The following is a 20,700-nucleotide window of genomic DNA, read 5'->3' on the forward strand; positions in this document are numbered from 1 at the left end:
TGCTTTCTGGACCACACAAGAAGTAAATAACTGAATGTAGCACCACTAAAAGTAAACCAGACTTTTAGGAAACTATGCATTGCTATTTGCAGTGGTTAAAATAAGTGGTTAGAATTCTCTCTATTTAACAGATGAAGGCACTGTGGCTCAGAGATGTTTAACTTCTGCTTCAAGGTCACACAGCATGAAAGGGTGAAGCCAGGATTTGAACAAAATTATTCTAACTTCCAAATGTATGTTTACTTATAAAAAACATTTAATCATGCAGTGCACAAGTTTACTCATTATTAAGAATAACATAGAACTCCTTCAGAAATTGAAGTACATATTAAATCCTTTAATGGAGGTTTTACAATAATTGATTTTAGGAAAAATTAAAGTCATGAAAATAAAATTGAAATTATAGTTTCACTTCTGCAAATGTAATGTTTCCCTTATGCATCATAAGAAGTTAAATTCACTAAAATAATACACTAACTTAGGCTATTTTTTTTCAAATAGTATTTGAGGTAGAAGGTAAAGACAAGCTAAGAAGTAAATGTATAATGTGATGTATTTAATTTTAGACATGAATAGCAAACACTTTCTCCTGGAAAATCACCTTTGCTTAATGTTAATACTGCTCAAAGTAACACCTCCCTAACCTCCAATAACCAATATCTAAAACTACCAGTTTTTTTGTTTTTTTAGTTAACAAAAATGTATCCTTTAAATGTATATTCTCTTGGTTGCTGAGCAACAAAAAATTCTTCATTTAAGTATAAACACACAGGCAGAAAAGTGCCAAGAAGAAAATACAATAATAGACACCTTTATCAGCTATAGCCATCTGTGCTCAGTTTGACCCAAAGCTTTGGCAAGCTCATGGAGTCCCTCCCATCCCAAAGCATCTTGTCCTATAAAGAAAATGTTTACTCCCACTTCCTTCATTTTCCAGCAAGTCAGGGGTCAAGTGTGTTCTAAATCTGCCAGGCTCCAGACTTGAAATGCTAAAGATTCATTGCTTTCTTGTAATTAATTACAACTCAATGGATAAATAAATAACTTTCCCTATTTTATTATGCAAAGTAATAAAATACTAAGCTGGAGTTGCAACACATGCAGTTCTGTTCCATTTAGTCATACACATTAATTAGTATTTTCATCTTTTTAGTGGTGAATTTAAGGTACCATATTGACAAAAAAAAAGACTGAGTCAACTTTGTGTAGCAATTAAAGGACCGCCATATAGCTACTGGTGAGGGAAAATGCTACACTAAAGCAATCCAATAAGTTCAAGTGAAATTCAGTAACTCAATTATGTTTCTAAGAAATGATCACAATCTAAGACACAGATTGCTGGATTTAGGCCAAGTATTTTAAGCAATTGCCTTAAATGGACCTTTAAAAGAATAGAAGTCTCCTCATGGATTAAGCTAAAATCTTCCTGAAACCCTGTGATGAGCTGTGGATATGCTAATGTGAAAACCCCAATAGGAATGCTCTTTGTGTGATTATAAAATATTAATCCACTACATGAAACAAAGCCAAATAAGAACACTTTACCAATGGGGGAATCTCTTTTGACCCATAAATAAATTATTTGTTAGAATCGCACTTTTACAAATTGCCATAAGCCCATGCTAAAAGACATCACAATAGGAGATGTTGAAATTCTGTCATTGTATTGGTAAAAGTATCCTTGAAAAAATCATCACTTAAAAGTAGATCTCTTTTGAGCATCTGAGATAAATTCCTCTTAGTTCCCTAAGGTTTAGAAAATCTGTATTTCTTTTGTTAACTCTCTTACACTGTATGTGCTCCTGTAGTCTTAGGACACCATGACGTATAAACCTGATCTCATTTCTCTGTCTGATCTGGCCTCTAGAAGCTACATATAAACTTACTGGACCACCTAAGTCATACATGTCTGAACACTAATCTTATATAGTCCAGGGTTATTTTTTAGCTATGCTTATTTTTACTTCCTAGAGAGTCATTTAACTATTTTATCCTCCTTTCATTGTATCTATACTTTTGTAACCTGCTTCAAACCCACTGTAGCATGAGGTGGATTATATATAAACATAAGAGTAAATATTTTGACTGAAAAACAAAGTTACATACTACAATACACTATGCCAGCAGGAGGGAAGCACGTCTTCTTTAGGTATTTGCTTATTTTGAACAATTTCAGAAAGCAATATAGTATTTTTCTTTTCAGGAAAATATTTTAATTATGAATTAGAAAATTCTCACTTAAGAAGATATCAGAATTTTTGTTTTTTTTTAAAAAGTCGTTTTGAAAAAAAGATAGTTTTACCTTTATTTGATGAGATCAGCCAATTTGATTTCAATTAAGAGAATTGCATTAAATAATTGACAAAAACATTTTCAAAATAGGTTCTCAGATAAACACACATGATTTCATCATCGTCAATATTTGACAATTGAGAGATGAACAGTCCTCATCTAAATGAGACAGAAGGCTTCAAACTGAAACAAACACTGAATAATCTATTTTAATTTGCTTGTTTTGTAAGCAACTAAGCATCTCAACAAAGTTTCTGGAGCAGGAAGTTCACTCCCTTAAGGGACTATAACTATTATTGAATTATGTCAATGGTAATAAAATGATGGATGAGTAAATAGCATTAACTTAACCACAGACTGGGCAGTGTGGTTTAATGTCAAGCATGTGGACCAAAGTTAGAAAAACCTGCATGTTGTCTCCATTTGTGACCACGTGCAAAGCATGAAATTCTCTGTGCCTCCTTAAAATGAAGCAAAAAACAAAAAAACAAAAAGAACAACAACAAAAAAACCCCACTTCATCTACCTCCTTATAGATTTGTTAGGGAAATTAAGAAAAAAGAAGAATTGCACTCTAAAACACTCTGGAAATAGAAAGTGGTTTTCTCTAATGTTCATAGTTCTCTGTGTATCTGTACTTTGGAAAAAGGGAAGGAAACTTACAAACTTCAGTGCATACCTTTTTTTTTTCACTCTCACAAGAAGCCACGAAATAAGCTACTATCATTTCTATTCCATGGATGAGGATGAGATTCAGAGAGTAACCGTGAGGACATTTAAATTAAGCTTCTTCCACATCAAAAGCTTGCAGTTTCTCCTAAACTTCAGTCAGAATGAAATGGTAAATATCATTTTCTTTGCTGCATTTTATTAATCAAGTTTACTAATCTCATTGATGTTAAATATTGAGCAAGGATGGTAAATTTGAAAAAAGAATGACAGTACCTAAACTCATCAACATTCAAAGCAGTGATTTTTAAAAGGTTCCTATGTCCTCACTATTTTGCTAAAGAGTAACATGGTTTATAGTAAGTTAAGATGTGGGCTCTCAAGTAAAATTTGGTAAGTTCTAAGGAAATGAGAGGACATGATAATGAAGTAGCACACATTGTTATATATATTCTAAAATGTTCTACTTTACCCAAATGTCTATAAAATAAGCATCAGTGATCTCACTGTACTTTAGACAATGCAGATTTCTGGAGATTGAGTTACAGGCTCTTAGCCAGTCTAGTCATGCAGCCACTGTCATTTTATCCAGGAAAATCAGCCCTGGCCAATTAGCTAGCTTCACTAATTTCAGAAGAAGCTCCATGACTTGGCTTGAGACATGAAAAATGACTCCTTTCCTTCAGCACGCATCACTGCCTGAGCTCCTGGCGCTTAAGCAGCGTATTTGCAGCATGTTCAACAGTAATTCCTTAGTTTAGCTAAGATTTACTGAACGTCTGCATTGAGCCAGCCCTATGGAAGGTGCTGGGAATACAGCAATAGTAAACAGACGAAAACCTTTCCCCTGGGGGAATGTATATGTTAGAGGGAAGACATACCGTAAACAAAAGAAAGAAGTAACATATGTGTTATGTTGATGATGATAAGGACTAAGAAGAAACAGAAAGAAGGAAAGAGGAAAATGAAGGCTGAGGGAGAACTCTGCCAGGTGACTCTAAGAAAAGAGGTGAGGGGAGCGCAAAGCTGGCGTCCAGGCAGAGAGCACGACCAGCAGGAGATGCGGAGGCAGGAGCCTGGAGCCCACGCTGTGGATGCTGAGCGAGCTCAGCCAGGGAGCACCAGGAGGGAGAGAAGCCAGGGGATAACTGACAAGAGCAGGTCACATAGGACCTCAGGACTCACTATAAGGATCTGGCTTCTCTGTGAGTGAAATGGAAAGCCCTCGGTTTTGAGCAAGTGAGTGAAAGGATCTGACCTACATTTTAAATCATCACTCCAGCTGCTAGACTAGATAAAAGAGATCAAGGACAGAAGTGGGGAAGTCAGTTCATCTACTCATTAGTTCACTCATTCATTCAGCAAAAATGGACTTTGTGCCTACTGTGTTCCAAGTAATGTTCTAGGCTCTTGAGGTACCTCAGTGAACATAGGCGAATATACCTGCCTTGGTGGAACTTCATTCCTGCAGGAGGAAGACAGATAAAACATAATCAAAACTATCGATCGGCCAATTATATCACACACACACTTGTACGTGTAGAGCGCATACATAGCACTTAAAGTAATGGGATTGGTTGGGCTCCTCACCTCAGTGGAGTGGAGTAGATCAGTAAGGGAAGAATTTCAAGAACTGGTTCCAGGGCACTCCAGCATTTAGCATTTTGGGACTTGAGAAGAAGCTGGTGAAGGAGCCTGATCAGTTCTAAGGAGGGGTGCATATGAAACCCTATAGCAGGGAAGTGGAGGTCAGCCAGGATGGGAGCGTGGGTAATAAGTAATAAGTCAGTAAAGGAGGGTTAATTCTCTCTTAGAATGTGAGATATGAGCAAATACTTGAAGCAAGGGAGGAAATTATCCAAATAGATGTCGGGAGGAAGAACTTTGAGGGGGTGTGTGCCTAGCAAGTCCTGGGAACAGCAAGAAGCCAGTAGGAATAAAGCAGATAAGCAAGGAAGGAGAAGAGTAGGAAAGAATGGTGGAGATCAGTATGAAGACGTCTTTAGTAATCCAAGGGAAGGAGGATGGTGTCTTAGACCAAGGTAGTAACAGTGGAAGTGATGAGAAAAGATCAGTTTCTGGATATACCTTTAAGAGCAAGCCAAGATTAACTGGCAGATTGCACACAGGGTGTGAAAATGAGAGGTCAAAGAATAACTCCAAGTTTTTTGACCTAAACAGTTAGAAGATTTGGGATTGTCATCAGATTTGGAAAGGTTAATTTAAAATTATTAAGAAACTAATCAAACATAATGAGGAAGTGGTTGGTTATCTGAATATGGAATTCAGGACAGATATAGAGGGTGGAGACAAAATTTTGGAGTCATCCACATAAATGTTATTTAAAATCGTGAGATTAACTGAGATCTTCAAGGGAATAAGCGTACATTAAAAAGGAAGAGTTTTTTTTGTTTTTTTGTTTTTTTTTTTTTTTTAAAGAAATGATTCCAGGGATATTTCAACCTTTAAAATTTGAGGGCATGGAGAGAAGCTGGTGAAGGAGGCTGAGAAGGAATTGGTCCAAGAAACAGAATATAAAACTCTCAGAGTCTGATGACTTAGAAGTACATATTCAACGGGCACTGAGAACTGCCCAGTGGATGTAAAAATGTGGCAATCATGGTGGCCTTGGGGAGAGTAATTTCACTAGAGGCAGAAGCCAAGCCTGATAGGGGTGGATTTAAGAGATAATGAGAGGAAAGAAGGCAGGGAAGAAAGTAAGTGAGGCAGGAACTGGAAGAATGAAAATATATTGTCACTGCAAACTGAAGAAAACAAAATGAAAAAGTGACAGATTTAGGTTCATTTATTCAAGTCTAACCTAAATAAAGATGAACAGGGACCAAAGTAATCCTACTACTTGGTCACTGACTAAATTCCACCTTACCCTATATTTCTTCAGTCACCAGAATGAAGAAATACCGAAATACGAGAACAATTCTTTACATAGTAAAACTTGTCTGCCTATGAAAGTACTGACAAGCATCAACCATTCTTAGAACGTGTGTGGTTAGTCAGTGTTGTATTGACTCTGGAGTCAGACTACTGGGTTCAAATCTGCTTCCACTGTAAACCAGCTCCATAAACTTAACCCATTAGCCTCCATATTCTCATTTATCAAATGGCAAGATGTCGTGCATATCTCCAGGATTACTATGAAGGCAAGACAATGCCTGGTGCTCACCAGCGTTTGACATAATGTAAGCACTTTATAAATGTTAGACTCTATACATGATAAAACGTTTCAGAAAAGTGTCAATAGTCTGAAACAAATAATCCACAGCAGTCCATTCGTTTCCAATTGCCAGCTGTCAAGCAGAGTTTACAAATGTCTCTCAGCATTTCCTCAGTACCTTAAAACTTGGTTGTTACCCCCTGATTGTCTCCCAAATATGGATACATGTCTGGAAACTGTATCCTTACAGTCAATTCTTGATCATCACATTTAAATTAACTCCCAGTTAGATTATGTTTTATCTTCATGGCTTTATTGTCCCATTTTGGCTCAGGAGATTAACACCAGGGAAAATCCAGCAACCTTTGTACAAAGGTTGCATATATGTTTATATATGATATTATACATACAGATATGTTACATGTATATATTTTATGAAAAAATACTTGTCTAGTAGAATTTTTAAAAGTTTTTCACTTCTCTGCATTCTTCATACTTTCTCCTCCTTATTCATTGTACTACTCAAATGGGCCACTGTTGTTACAGACTACTTAGACCCTGAAAGCACTGGAAAATAATTACCATATTCCATATCTAGGACACTCTAAAAAAACTCTTTAATTCATCTTGGCCCATGTCATTTGCCAGTTTATTCTTCTCCTATTTCCACTCCCAACCTCCTAATTTTGAATACAACCTATTTTTATGGCTATTATAAAGAGCTGAACCTTAGATTTATTTATTCTTGGAAGAGAGGACACACCTCAGGGCCCGTGGAATCCTTTATCATCACTAACTCAACAGTCCCTCACAGCTAATGAGGCATTTTTCACGGTAGTGATGACCGAGCGCAAGCTGCAGACAATGCAATGAAAAATTGATTCCACAAGACGTGAAGTACATAAATATTCTTTCAAAAGTACTCCTGGAGTAGTTGCCTCAAAATTTAACAGAACAATAAAGGATTAATAGGATTCAGGTTTTAATAAAGGCCAAAAAAAAACCAAAACCCAATAAATGTGTCAGAAGATAAATGATATTTATGGAAGTCTACCACCAAAACAGAGAGACCACATCGAGCATCCCAAAGCCATGCACGAAATATGCAGCATGAGCTTTACTGTCCATCAATATTCCTGCCTGTGAAACACATTTGTACATGTCTTGAAAACGGACAGAGCCCTTTAAGTCACAGTATTTTGTTTAATAAATTTAAAGGCATACCAAAAGGGCAAAAATAAAATCAGAAAATAAATTATATGTTGCTAAAAACAAAACAAAACAACACCACCAACACCAACAACAACAAAAAACCACTGTGGAGATCAAAAACCAACGAAGTAAGAAAATATTTTCCTCCTTTTAATATAATTTTCACACTCTGTTCAGCCACATTCATCATTATTCCTTAGGAGAGTAGGATTTACCATCTGAATATCCAAAAATGGATTCTCCACCTTCATAAATTACAGCGACTGCTTCCAAACTGTAGAGGGCTGTGGATTAGGAGAGTCAAGACACACACCTGTGCCCTCCTTTTGTCCCAGTTCCCCTCTTCTGTATTCCTACCCCTCCTCTTCCCTGCCCCACAAACACCTCCACATACCCTCAATTTGGGAGCGTTGTTGCTGCCAGAAACTGACCTGTAGGAGTGCAGAGCATCGGCGGATGGCCTTGACCAAGGTGGCAAAAATCACGCCTCTCCTAGTTCAGACAATGCATCATACTACTTTTCGAAGCCTTTTTAACACCAAAAAGAGTGTGGAAACAAGGTTATCAAAAGCACACATACGTACTTGTATCTACCGAGTAAAGAGCCCCTCTCTTAACAAAGGCCGTAGATTGCCCTAGCTTTACAGGATTGCAGCTAGAATACAAATGAAGGACTAACCAAGTCTGGGTGTGATTTTCCTTTCTATCTGAACTTCAGCAAATCACTTAACTTTTCTGAGACTGTTTCCACAACCATGAGATGGGAAGGATTCGACGAATGCTGTTGGGTGGCTCAAACGGTAAAATCCCCAAAGAAGCAGTTAGCACTCAGCTCAATGACTCAACATAGTGAAATAATAAATTTTCTTGTAATAATAATGGTTTTAATTATTATTATATATTCAGTTCTTTTGCTTATATTTTGCCTGTGAGGTATGATACACAAGATACACAGACATGTAATCAAAGGTGCACTAACTCTGATTCTAAAATCATTTCTAAACTTGGTATTTAGTATTGATATTACAAATGTCTCCATCGTTCCTCCTGGAAATTTTGATCATTTCATTGTGAAAATAATTTATTATCAATTGCTAAAGCTCATTTCTAATTTTTAATGAATCATAATTGGTTCACCTAATATTCTAAACACACTTTTTTAATAGAATATTTCTAGTGGCTTTTTTAAAAAATGAATTGCAATAATCTCAGTACCCAGACCTGTGGCTCTTCGTTGTGGAATATGGGGCCCTAGGCACACCAGAGACCCACTAAAGATGCTTAGGAAATCAAAACCGTCTTCATGATAATACAAAACATAGTTTACCTTTTCACTGTGTTGACAATTACAGTAGAGGTGCAGAAAGCACTGTCAGGTCGAACTGCTGGTGCCTTAGCACAAAGCAAAGCAGAGCGCCAAAGCATTCCAGCAGTAATTGTATTCTTCACTGCTGGACAGTCCCAGTAAAAATAAAATGCCAGTTTCACCTAAAAACTGAAGAACTTTCCTTGAAGAAATAGGAAGATTATTAATTTTATTAAATCTAGACCCTAAATCTCAATGTCTTTTCAATATTCTGTGTGACAAATGGTTGAAATGTGCACAAAGAACTATCAATCTGTACTTACGTGCAGTATTGTCTCAAAGGAAAGCATGTGTGTGATTGCTTGAGTTATAAGCTGAACTAGCTGCTTTATTTGTGGAATACAATTTTCACTTGAAAGAGAAACTATTTTTTCTTAGATTTGAGTATGCAGCAGACATTTTTGTTTGTTTGAAAACGAACAAAAGGAGGCTGCTATGTCAGGAAAACAATGAACACTGTATGTTATTAATGATAAAAGTTGAGCTTTCAAGGGACAATTCAAATTTTGGAACACTCCAAACCATTACTGCGAGGTTGAGAGTCAATATACTTAAAGACTCTTTTGAAAAGATCCTTATCAGTTATATCAATATTTTCCAAAGGATCAATGCCTGGTATTTCTAAGTCATGTATAGAGAAATATTCCACTCAGAATGCAAGATACAGCAATATTTTCATGTAACAAAGTATGAGAAGTTCACTGGTGGGGTTTCAGATTCATCACTGCAATAAGTTTTAAGAAACTGCCACTTGTGAAATTCTGGTGTGGTATCCAAAAAAATCGACAATTATCTGAAAAGGATATCCAAGTATCTCTCCCTTATCCAGCGCCATCTAACTGAATGAGGAAGGGTTATTTTCATAAACTTTAACCAAAACATTGCAATAGATGGAATGAGAAGATTTGAGAATCCAGCTGTCTTCTTTTAAGCCAGATATTAAAGGGATTTAAGAAGTAAAATAATGTCTCTCTTTTCATTATTTTTTTAAATTGGGCAAAATAAAGTCCTTTTAATAAAATTTAAAAAAAATATGTTACATGGTTAATGTAATTTTTAAATAAATTAATAAATATTTTAAAATTCTCTCAGTCTTTATGTTTTAAATAAAAAATATCAATAGATAAGAAACACCTAAGCAAAAGCTCTTCAGGGTCCTGAGACCAACAAACTTGACAACTGCAATGTAGAAGCATATACAGTATTTCCTTCCATTTAAACCTCAAGTTCCATGTGAGACCACCCACCTAAATTCCTCTTCTCTCTTTGAGTTTTCTGACAATTCTCAGTTCATTTGTAGAACAGAGAGAACTGGTATATCTTTATGTCCTTAGTTCAATTAACGATCAAGATCGAATTTACCAGCTTCCTCCATTCCCCTTGCTTCTCTCTCTTGCTTATTTCTGAGGCATGAGAACACACATGCCAGTGTTGGCTCTTCTACCATCTCATTCAGGAAACATGTACTGAGCATCTACTGTACATCAGGTAACATACTAGGCTCTCAGAGATTATTATCAAGGAGATATTATACTAGGAGATAATAAAGATCAATGAGACAAAGCCTCTCACCTTCAGAAGTTCAACCCAGTCCCTAAGTTCCATGTTCCTATAAAACACTTATTAAAAGAAAAATGCTGATTGATGTACTACATCTCTATTAATTTTGTTGAACTTATAAGTGGTACAAAATGTACAATAGCTATTCTAACATAATCAAGACTCTTCTGAGAATACAAAGATACAAAATAAAAGGGTAACAAGCCTTGTGTCTGCAATCCAAAAGCCATCCTTCAAAGACACTCATTCGTGCCAAAGTTTTAGGTATGAGAGGTAGGGATAGTGAAGGTATTCAACCAGGAAGATCTCTGGAGTGAGCAGTATTAGAGCCACAGTTTTCAGCGTCCCCCTCCACAAGTGTCAGAGCTCCAAAAAGAATGCAGATTAAATCATTTCTCTTTTACCCACGGACCCTTTGCTTGCCCATGGAATGCGATCAGCCATGACTCTAGCCAGAAACCTGAGTAAGCAACCAAGACTCCTATCAGTGTGCATGAATAAATTGTGAAATAATGCATTGGAGCAAAGTTTGCACATGGAAACAAACAATTGAAAAATCACCTCTGACAACCAGAGGTAACCTACAACTGCTTCTTGCAGAATCATGGTAAATTAATGTTTGAGCAGAAGGAAAAAAAAAAAGAACTTTATTGTATATACTTGAAAGATGCAACCAATAATAATATGAAATTCTAGCTCCCAACTACTGCTTTCAATATTCTTTGGAGAAACACATTTGATTTTAATTTTAGGAGTGGTTGGAGCTTGGGAACTCCAACTTGGTTTACAATTTCAGCACTTTAGTTCACAGAAGAAACCCTGACAAACAATTTTTTTCACAAAAAAAATCATTATGATGAATCCTCTCTAGATTTTTAAATAAATAGAGTACAGTAAATATGAATAACTTTTCATACTGGTATTATTTGAGGTTAAAAAAGTAAGGCCCATAATCCCCTATTACTTACAAAATGACTTATAATTATTATTTTTAATCTTCATGCCTATTGTTGTCTCTGCAATTTAAATCTTAAATTTAAAAATTTAAGCTAAGCCAATCTTTGCATATCTAATGGGTAAATAATAAGACTAAATAAATCTCCCCATGATAACAATGGACATTTATTCTCATTCTCCATATAATTCTAATAAATGTAATACATTGAACCAAACAACCAATAACATAATTTGTTTTACAGTTTAATAAATTTAGCTAAAGTCTAGAATGATAAATTGCCTATCTTTAATATTTCAGTTTTTAAACTCATTGAATCTCTTCATCTAAGAAATAATTCCAGAGAAGGAAGGTAGAGCGAGGGTGTGGGTTTAGGGGAGGAACAAGCCCAAACTGAAATCAAATTACATGTAAATCATGGCCCCGTGTTAATCCACATAGCTCAACATGTAAGACTTAGGTTAAGGTCTTTAAAAAACTAATTAGGTAAAAGAGGACATGTGGGTTAGAAGTTTCTTCAGGGCTAAGTGAATATGATAATACTGAACTCCACTTAGAATTACATCTCTAAGAATTATCAAGAATTATATCTATAATTATATCTCTAATATCTTCTAGGCCATGAATATACTAGTTCATCCATAGAACAGATATAGGTAGCTATTATGAATAAACTATTACAGGGGAGTCAAAAAGATAATAATAATAAATGAACGTTTTAAATGAAGAAAACCCCTCACCTCTCTAAGAAAGAAAAGAAAGCAAGAAAAGAAACACATGAGCCTCAATTTCACTAGCATGTTGTGTCTGGGTTACTGCCAAGTATCACAAACCACATTTGATATTTTGTGTTTTTGGCTGACTGGCACCAGAATATCTTTGAAGGGAGTGGAGAGGGAGAGCTTCAGGAACAGCAGGCAAGAGCTTTTCAGAGTCTGGCTGTATCTTTTCTAGTTGATCATCATTACAACATTGGAAGTACTTCAATTACAAAACAAATCAATGATACACGGAGGCAGTAATAGCCAAAAATATACCCCAGGAAAAGCCAGGCTTGGAATTCTTTTGGCTTAGGCTAGGAAAAGCTAGTTTCTTACCCATCAGCAGACAAGAACAACTTGTACCTATGCCATGGCACTGAACAACACAGTTTTGTCTCAAGAAACAGCTTCTAATCTCTGATCATTCACAGCACATTATATGCTTTAGTTCAAGAGGGAAGAGAAAGGATTACCCTAAGTCAGAAGACGGTGCCTAAAATGTGAAGGCAGATGAAATCAGGAATCTCCCCAAACTTGGCTCGGCACATTAAAATTAGTCACTGTCTATAAAGAAACTGCCAAGACTGCTGAGGATGTGAAAGTTAATACCGTCCTGATGTAAACTATCCCCCATCCTCCGTTGCCACTCCCCCTAGATAGCTATTCCAGAATGCTGATTTCTACCAAAATGTTTCGTTTTGGAACAGGGATTTCTTAAGTCTGAAATTGCTCAGCCTCTATGACTTCCTTACCAGGCTGTCTTTAGTGCAGTGATTTAACTTAGATAAGTGGATTTTTTGTTTGCACTTTTGAAATAGCTAGAGAGTTCTCCTTAGCCTTACTCATATGATTGCATGAGATGAAATATAAGGTAAAAACTCTTCACTGGTTCTGACCAGGATGAAAGCTAAATTTTAGGTAATTCTTATTAGGCTCTGTGATAGAACATTTTTGTATGCTCTTGTCAGTACAATTAACAATAAAAAATAAAGGTAAATCATTATGTAAAGGAAATATAGAGCAATCTTTCTAAAAAACACAGCAACAAATAATTCATAAGTGACTGCAAAATCATTACCTCTGCTCTCTGTGTTCTGGGAAAAGCAGTTGATTTTTCTATGGCATAAACATCCACCAGGTAAAGACACGCTCCTTGCTCCCGGTCCAGAATGGCTGCAGTCTGAATCACACCCGTTTGTCGTCCAATAGTAAAGAGACGTCCAACAGTTTTTTCTTCACAACGGACTGAAACAATGTAATACTCCACCGGGGCTTCAGATCCTCTGGGGCTAGCTGCTTCTATTGATATTACGTTGGTGCCAATGGGTTCGCCTTCCTTCAAAATAGTTATATATTTGGGTTGCGTAAAAACAGGTCCATCAAGGCCTTGAAGAATGACGGTCAATTCAGTGGTTGATTTCCTCCTCTCAGGGCCAAGGTCTGTTGCTGACACTATGAGATTATAGATCAGCTGAGAAGGCACCAGCGCCGAAGCCACTCTCAGGTCTCCACTGTAACGATCCACGATGAAGGTGTCTGTGTCCCCATTGATGATCTCATACTCCACCTCTCCGTTGGCCCCTTCATCTGGGTCAGCCGCCATAATTGTCGTCAGAACAGAACCAATCACAGCTGAAGGGTCTGCAGCAAGGGCGTTTTGTGATATAAACATGGGAACATTGTCATTGAGGTCTGTAACCAAAATGGTCACGTTTTTCAAAGCATACCTTCTGGTTTCTATAGGCACTGCTTGATCATTGGCTTTTACAGTTAGCTCAAAGAGATTAGCAAATTCCCGATCTATTTCAGCATTAGTATATATAGTGCCCTTGACTTCATCTATGCCAAAGTGGTTGCCCCTTGGCATCTGCTGAATGATCGTATAGGAGAGTTGCCCATTAATGTCCGCATCAGGGTCATGTGCAGTCACTGAAATGACAGACGTTCCAATGGGAATGTTCTCAACAATAGACTTGAAAATATCCCCAGGAGGAAAGCTAGGAGGATTGTCATTGAAGTCTCTCACGTGTATAACCACTGACATCGTAGATGAACGAGGAGGCCTTCCTTGGTCTTTTGCTGTTATATTTAATTTGTACAAAGACTGTGTTTCAAAGTCCAATTTTTTGGCAAGAAAAATACTCCCAGTGTTGGGGCTAATGCTAAAAGTCCCATGGTTGTTAGTCCCAGTAATACTGTAATGTAAATCAGCATTGTCACCTGAATCTGAATCAGTGGCAGTAACAGAGGACACGAGTTCACCAATTCTCATATTTTCCAAAACGTCAACAAATAGAGTTGTTTTAGGGAAGGAAGGGGTATTGTCATTTTCATCTAAAATATCAATATTTAAGGTACAAGTTGAATTGAGGGAGACTGCCCCTGAATCCACCGCTTGAATTACAAGGGAATAGGTAGCTGTTGCTTCGTAGTCTAAGGTGCCAATCAGTGTCACCTGACCAGAGGTACTATCTATGGCGAACTGTCTCTCTTCATTTCCTTTTATTACAGAATAATGAATAAGTCCATTACTACCTTCATCAACATCTGAGGCCGAAACTCTTAAAACCTGGGTCAGGTTGGCTGCTGACTCTGATATTGTAGCTTGGTAAAAGTCTTTTAAAAACTTGGGAGCATTATCGTTTATATCCTTCATGTACACATGTACGGTGGCCTGATCCTTGAGGGGCTGAGGGAGCCCCTGATCTGTTGCAATGACTGTAAAGCTAAACACTGCAGTCCCCCTCCGCCTCATAAGAGACTCCCTGTCAAACTGATGAGTATTTGTAATTTCCCCACTAACTGCATGCAACTCAAAATCTGGCTGCACCGTTTCAAAAGAATACCTTACTTCTCCATTTGGCCCAAAGTCTTTATCTATAGCACTTACTTTGCCCACAAATGACCCTGCTCTCTGTTCTTCTTCAAAGTAAAATGTGTAATTGGTACTGTTAAAAAGAGGTCTGTTATCATTTACATCTTCTAAAATTATAGTAACATTCACAGTAGCACTAAGGGGTTCCACTGCTCTGTCAGAAGCAACCACCAGTAAAACATATCTGTCTTGAAGTTCACGGTCCAGTTCACTTTTTATATACAATTGACCATCTGGGAATATGCCAAAAGCATCCCCTGTATTTCCTTCAGCAATGCTGTATGCAATTTCCCCATTTGCTCCTGAATCTTTATCAAAAGCTTGCACTTTAAAGAATCGAGAATTCACAGGTTCTGACTCAGAAAGGGTGACCTCATATGAAAGCTGGTCAAACACTGGTGGGTTGTCATTCACATCATGGACATAAACTGTTAAGATGAAACTAGAGGAGAGCTGGGGAACACCCAGATCAGATGCCAAGATCTCTATCTGGTAGGAACCAGCATGGACATCCAGGGGACCTAGCAGACTAATGTTACCATTCTTTTCATTGATAGCAAAGAGGTTCTTGGGGTTTTGCTTCAGGCTATAGAGTACCATGCCATTGACACCTTCATCAGGGTCCATAGCTTTGGCTTGGAAAATGCTGTGACCTGCCTGCCAATTCTCCACCACATTCACACTCTCTACTGCCTGAAGGAAATGGGGAGAGTTGTCATTTAAATCCTTAACTGTTATGTTAACCACAGTGTCTCCAGTTATGGTGCCCCCACTGGCTACTACTTTCAGCTGATAGAAGGATTGCTCTTCTCTGTCAATCACACTTGCTGTGGTAAGCTGCCCAGTGACCTGGTTGATAGCAAACATACCTTTCTGATCCCCAGTAGTAATGAGATAAGTGATGTTGGAATTGAGATCCATGGTGGATGCAGACACACTACCCACATGATATCCCAGAGCCACATTCTCAAAGACCACGAAGCTATAGGCAGCCTGGCTGAATACAGGTGGGTTGTCTTGAGTGTCCAATACAGTGATGGTGACTATTGCCTGGTTGGGAGACTGTAAATTGCCACCATCAGTAGCCACTATTTGCAACTGGTAAGCAGTTTTTTCTTCTCTGTCTAGGGCCATTCTTGTAGAAATAACCCCACTCTGAGCATTGACCTGAAACCGAGACCTGTCCCCAGCTGACATACTATATTTGACAGTCCCATTGAGACCCAAATCTGGGTCAGTGGCAGACACTGTGGTGATGTAGCTACCTCCAGGCTCATTCTCCTGAATATGAGCAAAGTACTGGACAGGGTAGAACACAGGGCTGTTGTCATTAATATCCAGAAGACTCACATTTATACGAGCCATTGATGACTGGGGAGGGGAGCCCAGATCCGTGGCCAGAACCAATAGGGAGTAGAAAGCTTGCTCCTCTCTGTCCAAGGAGGAGATAGTACTCAACCTCCCAGACACAGGATCCAGTCGGAATGACCTCTGGTCAGTCTCAGCCTCTTGTAGGGAGAAACGCACTGTCCCATTGTCACCCAAGTCCCCATCAGTTGCCCCAAGCACCAGGAGTTCTGTCCCTGTAGGAGCATTCTCAACCACAGACACCTCATATCCTTCCGGCTGGCTAAACACTGGCTTTTCATCATTCACATCCAATAGAGTTACTACCAGCTGGGCATAGGAAACTTTGGGGTGAACTCCCTGGTCCCGAGCACTGATATTCAGTACAATCTGAGAAGCAAGTTCACGGTCCAAGCCCCCAGCAAGCCCAGTGGTCACCAGGCCGCTATGTTCACTGATGTGGAACCAACCTAGTCCATTGCCAGAGACGATGCTGTAACGCAGATTAGCATTGAGACCAGAGTCGCCGTCAGTGGCAGATACTCCACTCACATAGCTTCCTGGGGGCGCCTCCTCGCTCAGGTTCACTCGGTACACTTGCTGTGCAAAGACGGGAGGGTGGTCATTGATGTCATTGACGAAAATCACCAAGCTTGCCACAGAAGAGCGCGCCTGGACCGCTGCGCCAGGGGGCGCCCCGTAGTTATCAGAGACAGAAACTGTTAGGTTGTAAGAAGGGATGCGCTCCCGGTCCAGGGCGCTGGCTACTTTGATGAGGCTCAGGTTCGGCACTTTGCTGCTCTGCACCTCAAAGTGGCGCTGCTCATTGCCCCCAAGAATCTGCACAGAGATGTTCCCGTTGGCCGCGGGGGAGTCTGCGTCCGTCACGGTGAGCAGAGCCACCACAGTGCCCACTTGAGCGTTCTCATCTACGGAGGCATAGCGTGAGGTGGCAGGGAAGTAGCGGAATTTTACCACGGGGTCGTTGTCGTTGACGTCCAGCAGCTGAATCAGCGCCTCGGCGCGCCCAGTGAGGGAAGGCACGCCTCGGTCCATAGCCTGCACGGTAAGCGAGTACTGGCGCCGGGCCTCGAAGTCCAGGGGCTCCCGCACCGTGATAAGCCCCGTTTCGGGGTCCATTTGGAACGGAGTCCCCTCGTCCTGCAGCCGATAGCGGATATCCGCGTTGGTGCCCTCGTCCGCATCCGCCGCCGCCACCTGGAGGACACTGGAGCCCACCGCCGCGTCCTCAGGCACCCCCGCCTGGTAGTGGGAACTGCCAAAAACCGGGGGATTGTCATTAATGTCCTGCACAGTCACATTTACCTGAAGGTAGCCCCGCCGCTTCGGCTCGCCTTTGTCCTCCACTTCCACCAGTAGCTGGTACTGTGGTGTGACCTCGCGGTCAAGCCCACCCTTAGACACCAGATGCAAGAACGCGCCCTCGCCACTCGGGTTCAGGGTGATGTCCAGGCGGAAGCGGCCCGCCTCGTTGCCCTGGATGATGCGATAGGAGCGGTGGTCCACACCATTGGAGCCGATATCCGAGTCGGTGGCCGTATCCAAGATGACTTGCCGCCCGCTGCTACTGTCCTCCTTGAACGTGACCACAATCGAAGGGTCCGGGAAGACGGGGGCGTTGTCGTTGAGGTCCTGCACCAACACTCGCACTTCGGTGGGGTAGGTGGGCGAGCTGGAAAGAACCACCAGGTTGATCACGTCGCTGGGTAGGCTCTCGCGGTCGATGGTGGCAGTGGTGTACAGGGCTCCGGTGCTACTGTTTATGGCAAACAGGGCGTGGCTTTCGCTGAGCCGATAGGTGAAGCCTGGGCGCGTCTGGATGGTACCCACCAGCGTGCCGGGAGGTTGCTCCTCCAGCACCTGAAACACCTGGCGCTGCTCAGCCCCGCTGACACGGGCTGGCCCCGGGAGTAGTGACCACAGCCAAAAGATGCGAAGGAGCTGAAATAATGATAAAGGGGGCAGCGGGAGCCACGGGCGGCCAGGAGCCCTGTCTGCTGCCAAGTCCATGGTCCTGGCTCCCTGGAACGGCGTGATAAAGAGAAGGAAGAAGTGAGGCAAAAAGTGTGATGATGACAGGGATTAAGCAGCCCTAGCAAACATGCAGCAGATGGCTCTGTCTGAGAGCTCTTCTATTTCAAAGAACCTCCAGCCCAGCAGAAGCAAGTCGCATCAGCAAAAGGCTCCAGGTAGCCATTTGGACGCTTACTGGGAGAGAGATGCCTTGAGGAAAAGCAGCAGGGCATTCCTCTGGACACTCCTGTCTCCTGTGCTTTGATGAGTTCCCAGAAAAGTTTCTCAAACCTCCTACATTTTCCCCCTTCACTTTGTTTTTGAATACAGAGTCTGAGCTTTTTCGCCCGGGTAGATGTGAGTTGCGAGAGATTGCCTGTAGTTAAGGTATATGAGGAATCATTGCAAACAACTGTCTTCAGAAACTTTAGAACTTACCCACGGCGAAGAAACTGAAGAGGGAAGGACAACCGTCCGTAGCGATGTGTGGAAAAAACGACTACGCACGGGGAAGGGGGCGACGGGGAACCGAGAGATTATCGAATTCCTTTCCCAAAAGCCGAAGAAAAGGGACTTCGAGTCCCCACTCCTCAAGAACAAGGCTGCAACGCCCCTCCAGCAAGGCTGCAGAAGTGGCCGCTGAGGCCCAGGCGGCGGCGTCTGAGCGCGGGCAGCGAGCAAACTGCGTTCCAAGCGCTCGTGTTGGCGCTAGGGCTCCGGTACCCGGGAGCGCTCAGCTCCGTCCCTTCTCTTCCAGCAGCCGCCGCCGCCGCCCCTGCTGCTGCTTCGAACCCGTAGTCGGGCTCAGGCAAAATCCAGAGCTTCTAGGCATTTTAAAATTTATTTATTTATTATTTTTACCTCTGCTGGGACGCCTGTCGACCCATTATTTGTACATCCAAATCGAGCGCCGGTCCCCCTTTCTTCTCGGCCTCGCCGGGGTCGGGCAGGAGCAGCGCTCCCCTCCCCTCACCATGCCAGGAGGCTCCTTCTCCCGCGCCCCAGTCAGAGAAGCCCACTCTAGTGCGCCTCGCCCCTGACCTCGTGCCCTTTGCTTTTATTGTCCCGTGTCAGTTTCACTTTGTAATCCACAAGGCTTTTTGTTTGGGGCGGGGTGGGGGTGGTTGGTCCCTCTTTCTCCTTCACTGTTGGTGGTGGAGGCGGGTAAGTCGACGCTGGGCTGTGGCGACGCCTTCAGCAGCTCCGGACCGCGGCTGTCAGCGCTCTCCCTCTCGCCTGCCTGGGCTGAAGGTAGTACCGCCGTGGAGCTGGAGCTCAGCGAGCCCCTCTCAACCTCCGGCTGGTCCCTCACACTCTCCCCGCCCCTTCCCCGCCGCACGCGCGCGCGCGCGCGCACACACACACACACACACACACACACGCACACACACAGAGCGCGTCGCCGAAACACAAACAGAGGGGGAGGGAAGACCGCAAGCTGGAGCAGGACTCAGAAACTTTGCTCGCCACTCATTGATCCCCGCACTTTAGTTCGCCCGGACTCCCCCTAGCTCCCGGTGCTGTCACCTACTGCCCCTCCCTTACCCCAGCCCCATTGGGCCGGAGCTGAAGCAGCCCCGCCTGGCACTCCTACCGCGAGCGCTCTCCGCCTTTTTCGGCTTCGGACTGGCTTCTCGGGATGCTAATCACTCCAGTCTCCCGGAGGACTGTAGGCGGTCGGGTGTGGGAGCCCGGCGAGTAGGAGGCGCTGAGAAGGGGGGTGCTTTTTTTCTTTTTCTTTTTTTTTTCTTTTTGGTCAAATCTTGGCCGGCGTCTGAGCAATAACAGCAAAAAGCCTCCGCAGGATAGATGGGGGTGGGGTCAGGTTTGCAGATAAATAACTTTAGTGGCGGGGTCTGGGGGAAGACCGTTAGGTTGTTATGCTAGTAATAACTCAGAGGTAAGGGGGTCGAGAGAAATAAAAGAAAGGCGGGGGGTGAGGGTCTGTTAGAGCAGGAGGAAGGATTAAGCAAAGCCTGTCTGGGAATGCACAGTGCAGATTTGCTTTAACCGTTTCCTGCCCCTTCTCTTTCGATCGGAGGGGAAGGAGCTGCGGTACAACATTACGCGACAGAATCCAAATCAAATTTCCCCATTCTTCCTCCAACTACAGAGTGAGCTAAGTGCGGTGTAGGGCGAGCTAAACCCTAAACCTGCACCCATTTGCCCCTCCCCCACTTCCAGGTGACTCGGGGCACCAAGGCCTCGGTACTGACCGAGCTTTGGATTTCCTATAGGAAAAGCCAGGGGAACTCTGTTTTGTTTCCCTTCCCAAATGGATCCCAGGTGCCAGTAGCCAAACCTTAGAGTTTCAACAATAACAATGGGAGCCCTTTGGAAAGATGGAGAACTTTTCCTATTGCGAAGTTTGGAATTTAGATCTCTGTTGGAGTATTTCCTCCTAGACATTTTATAGCCAAAGGAATCCTGATGAAGTTCCATTCCTTTTGATTT

General features: G+C 41.7%; 1 protein-coding gene across 4 annotated transcripts in view; it reads right to left on the minus strand.

The window, feature by feature from the left end:
• FAT4 (FAT atypical cadherin 4) overlaps window positions 1–19,801 on the minus strand; it is a 156,411-nt gene extending 136,610 nt beyond the window's left edge. The window contains exons 1-2 of one of the 4 annotated variants that reach the window (XM_074341175.1): window positions 19,108–19,800; window positions 13,069–18,255 (exon numbers count right to left, since the gene is read on the minus strand). In XM_074341175.1, the coding sequence (XP_074197276.1) occupies window positions 13,069–18,243 (5,175 nt within the window). In that variant the 5' untranslated portion in view covers window positions 18,244–18,255; window positions 19,108–19,800. Of the gene's footprint in view, window positions 1–13,068 lie in introns of all 4 variants that reach the window. The other 3 variants (XM_074341168.1, XM_074341179.1, XM_074341165.1) reach the window with 3 other exon arrangements.
• Between the last annotated feature and the right edge of the window lie 899 nt (window positions 19,802–20,700).

This window comes from Camelus bactrianus, chromosome 2, assembly GCF_048773025.1.
Source record: "Camelus bactrianus isolate YW-2024 breed Bactrian camel chromosome 2, ASM4877302v1, whole genome shotgun sequence".
Taxonomy (NCBI): domain Eukaryota; kingdom Metazoa; phylum Chordata; class Mammalia; order Artiodactyla; family Camelidae; genus Camelus; species Camelus bactrianus.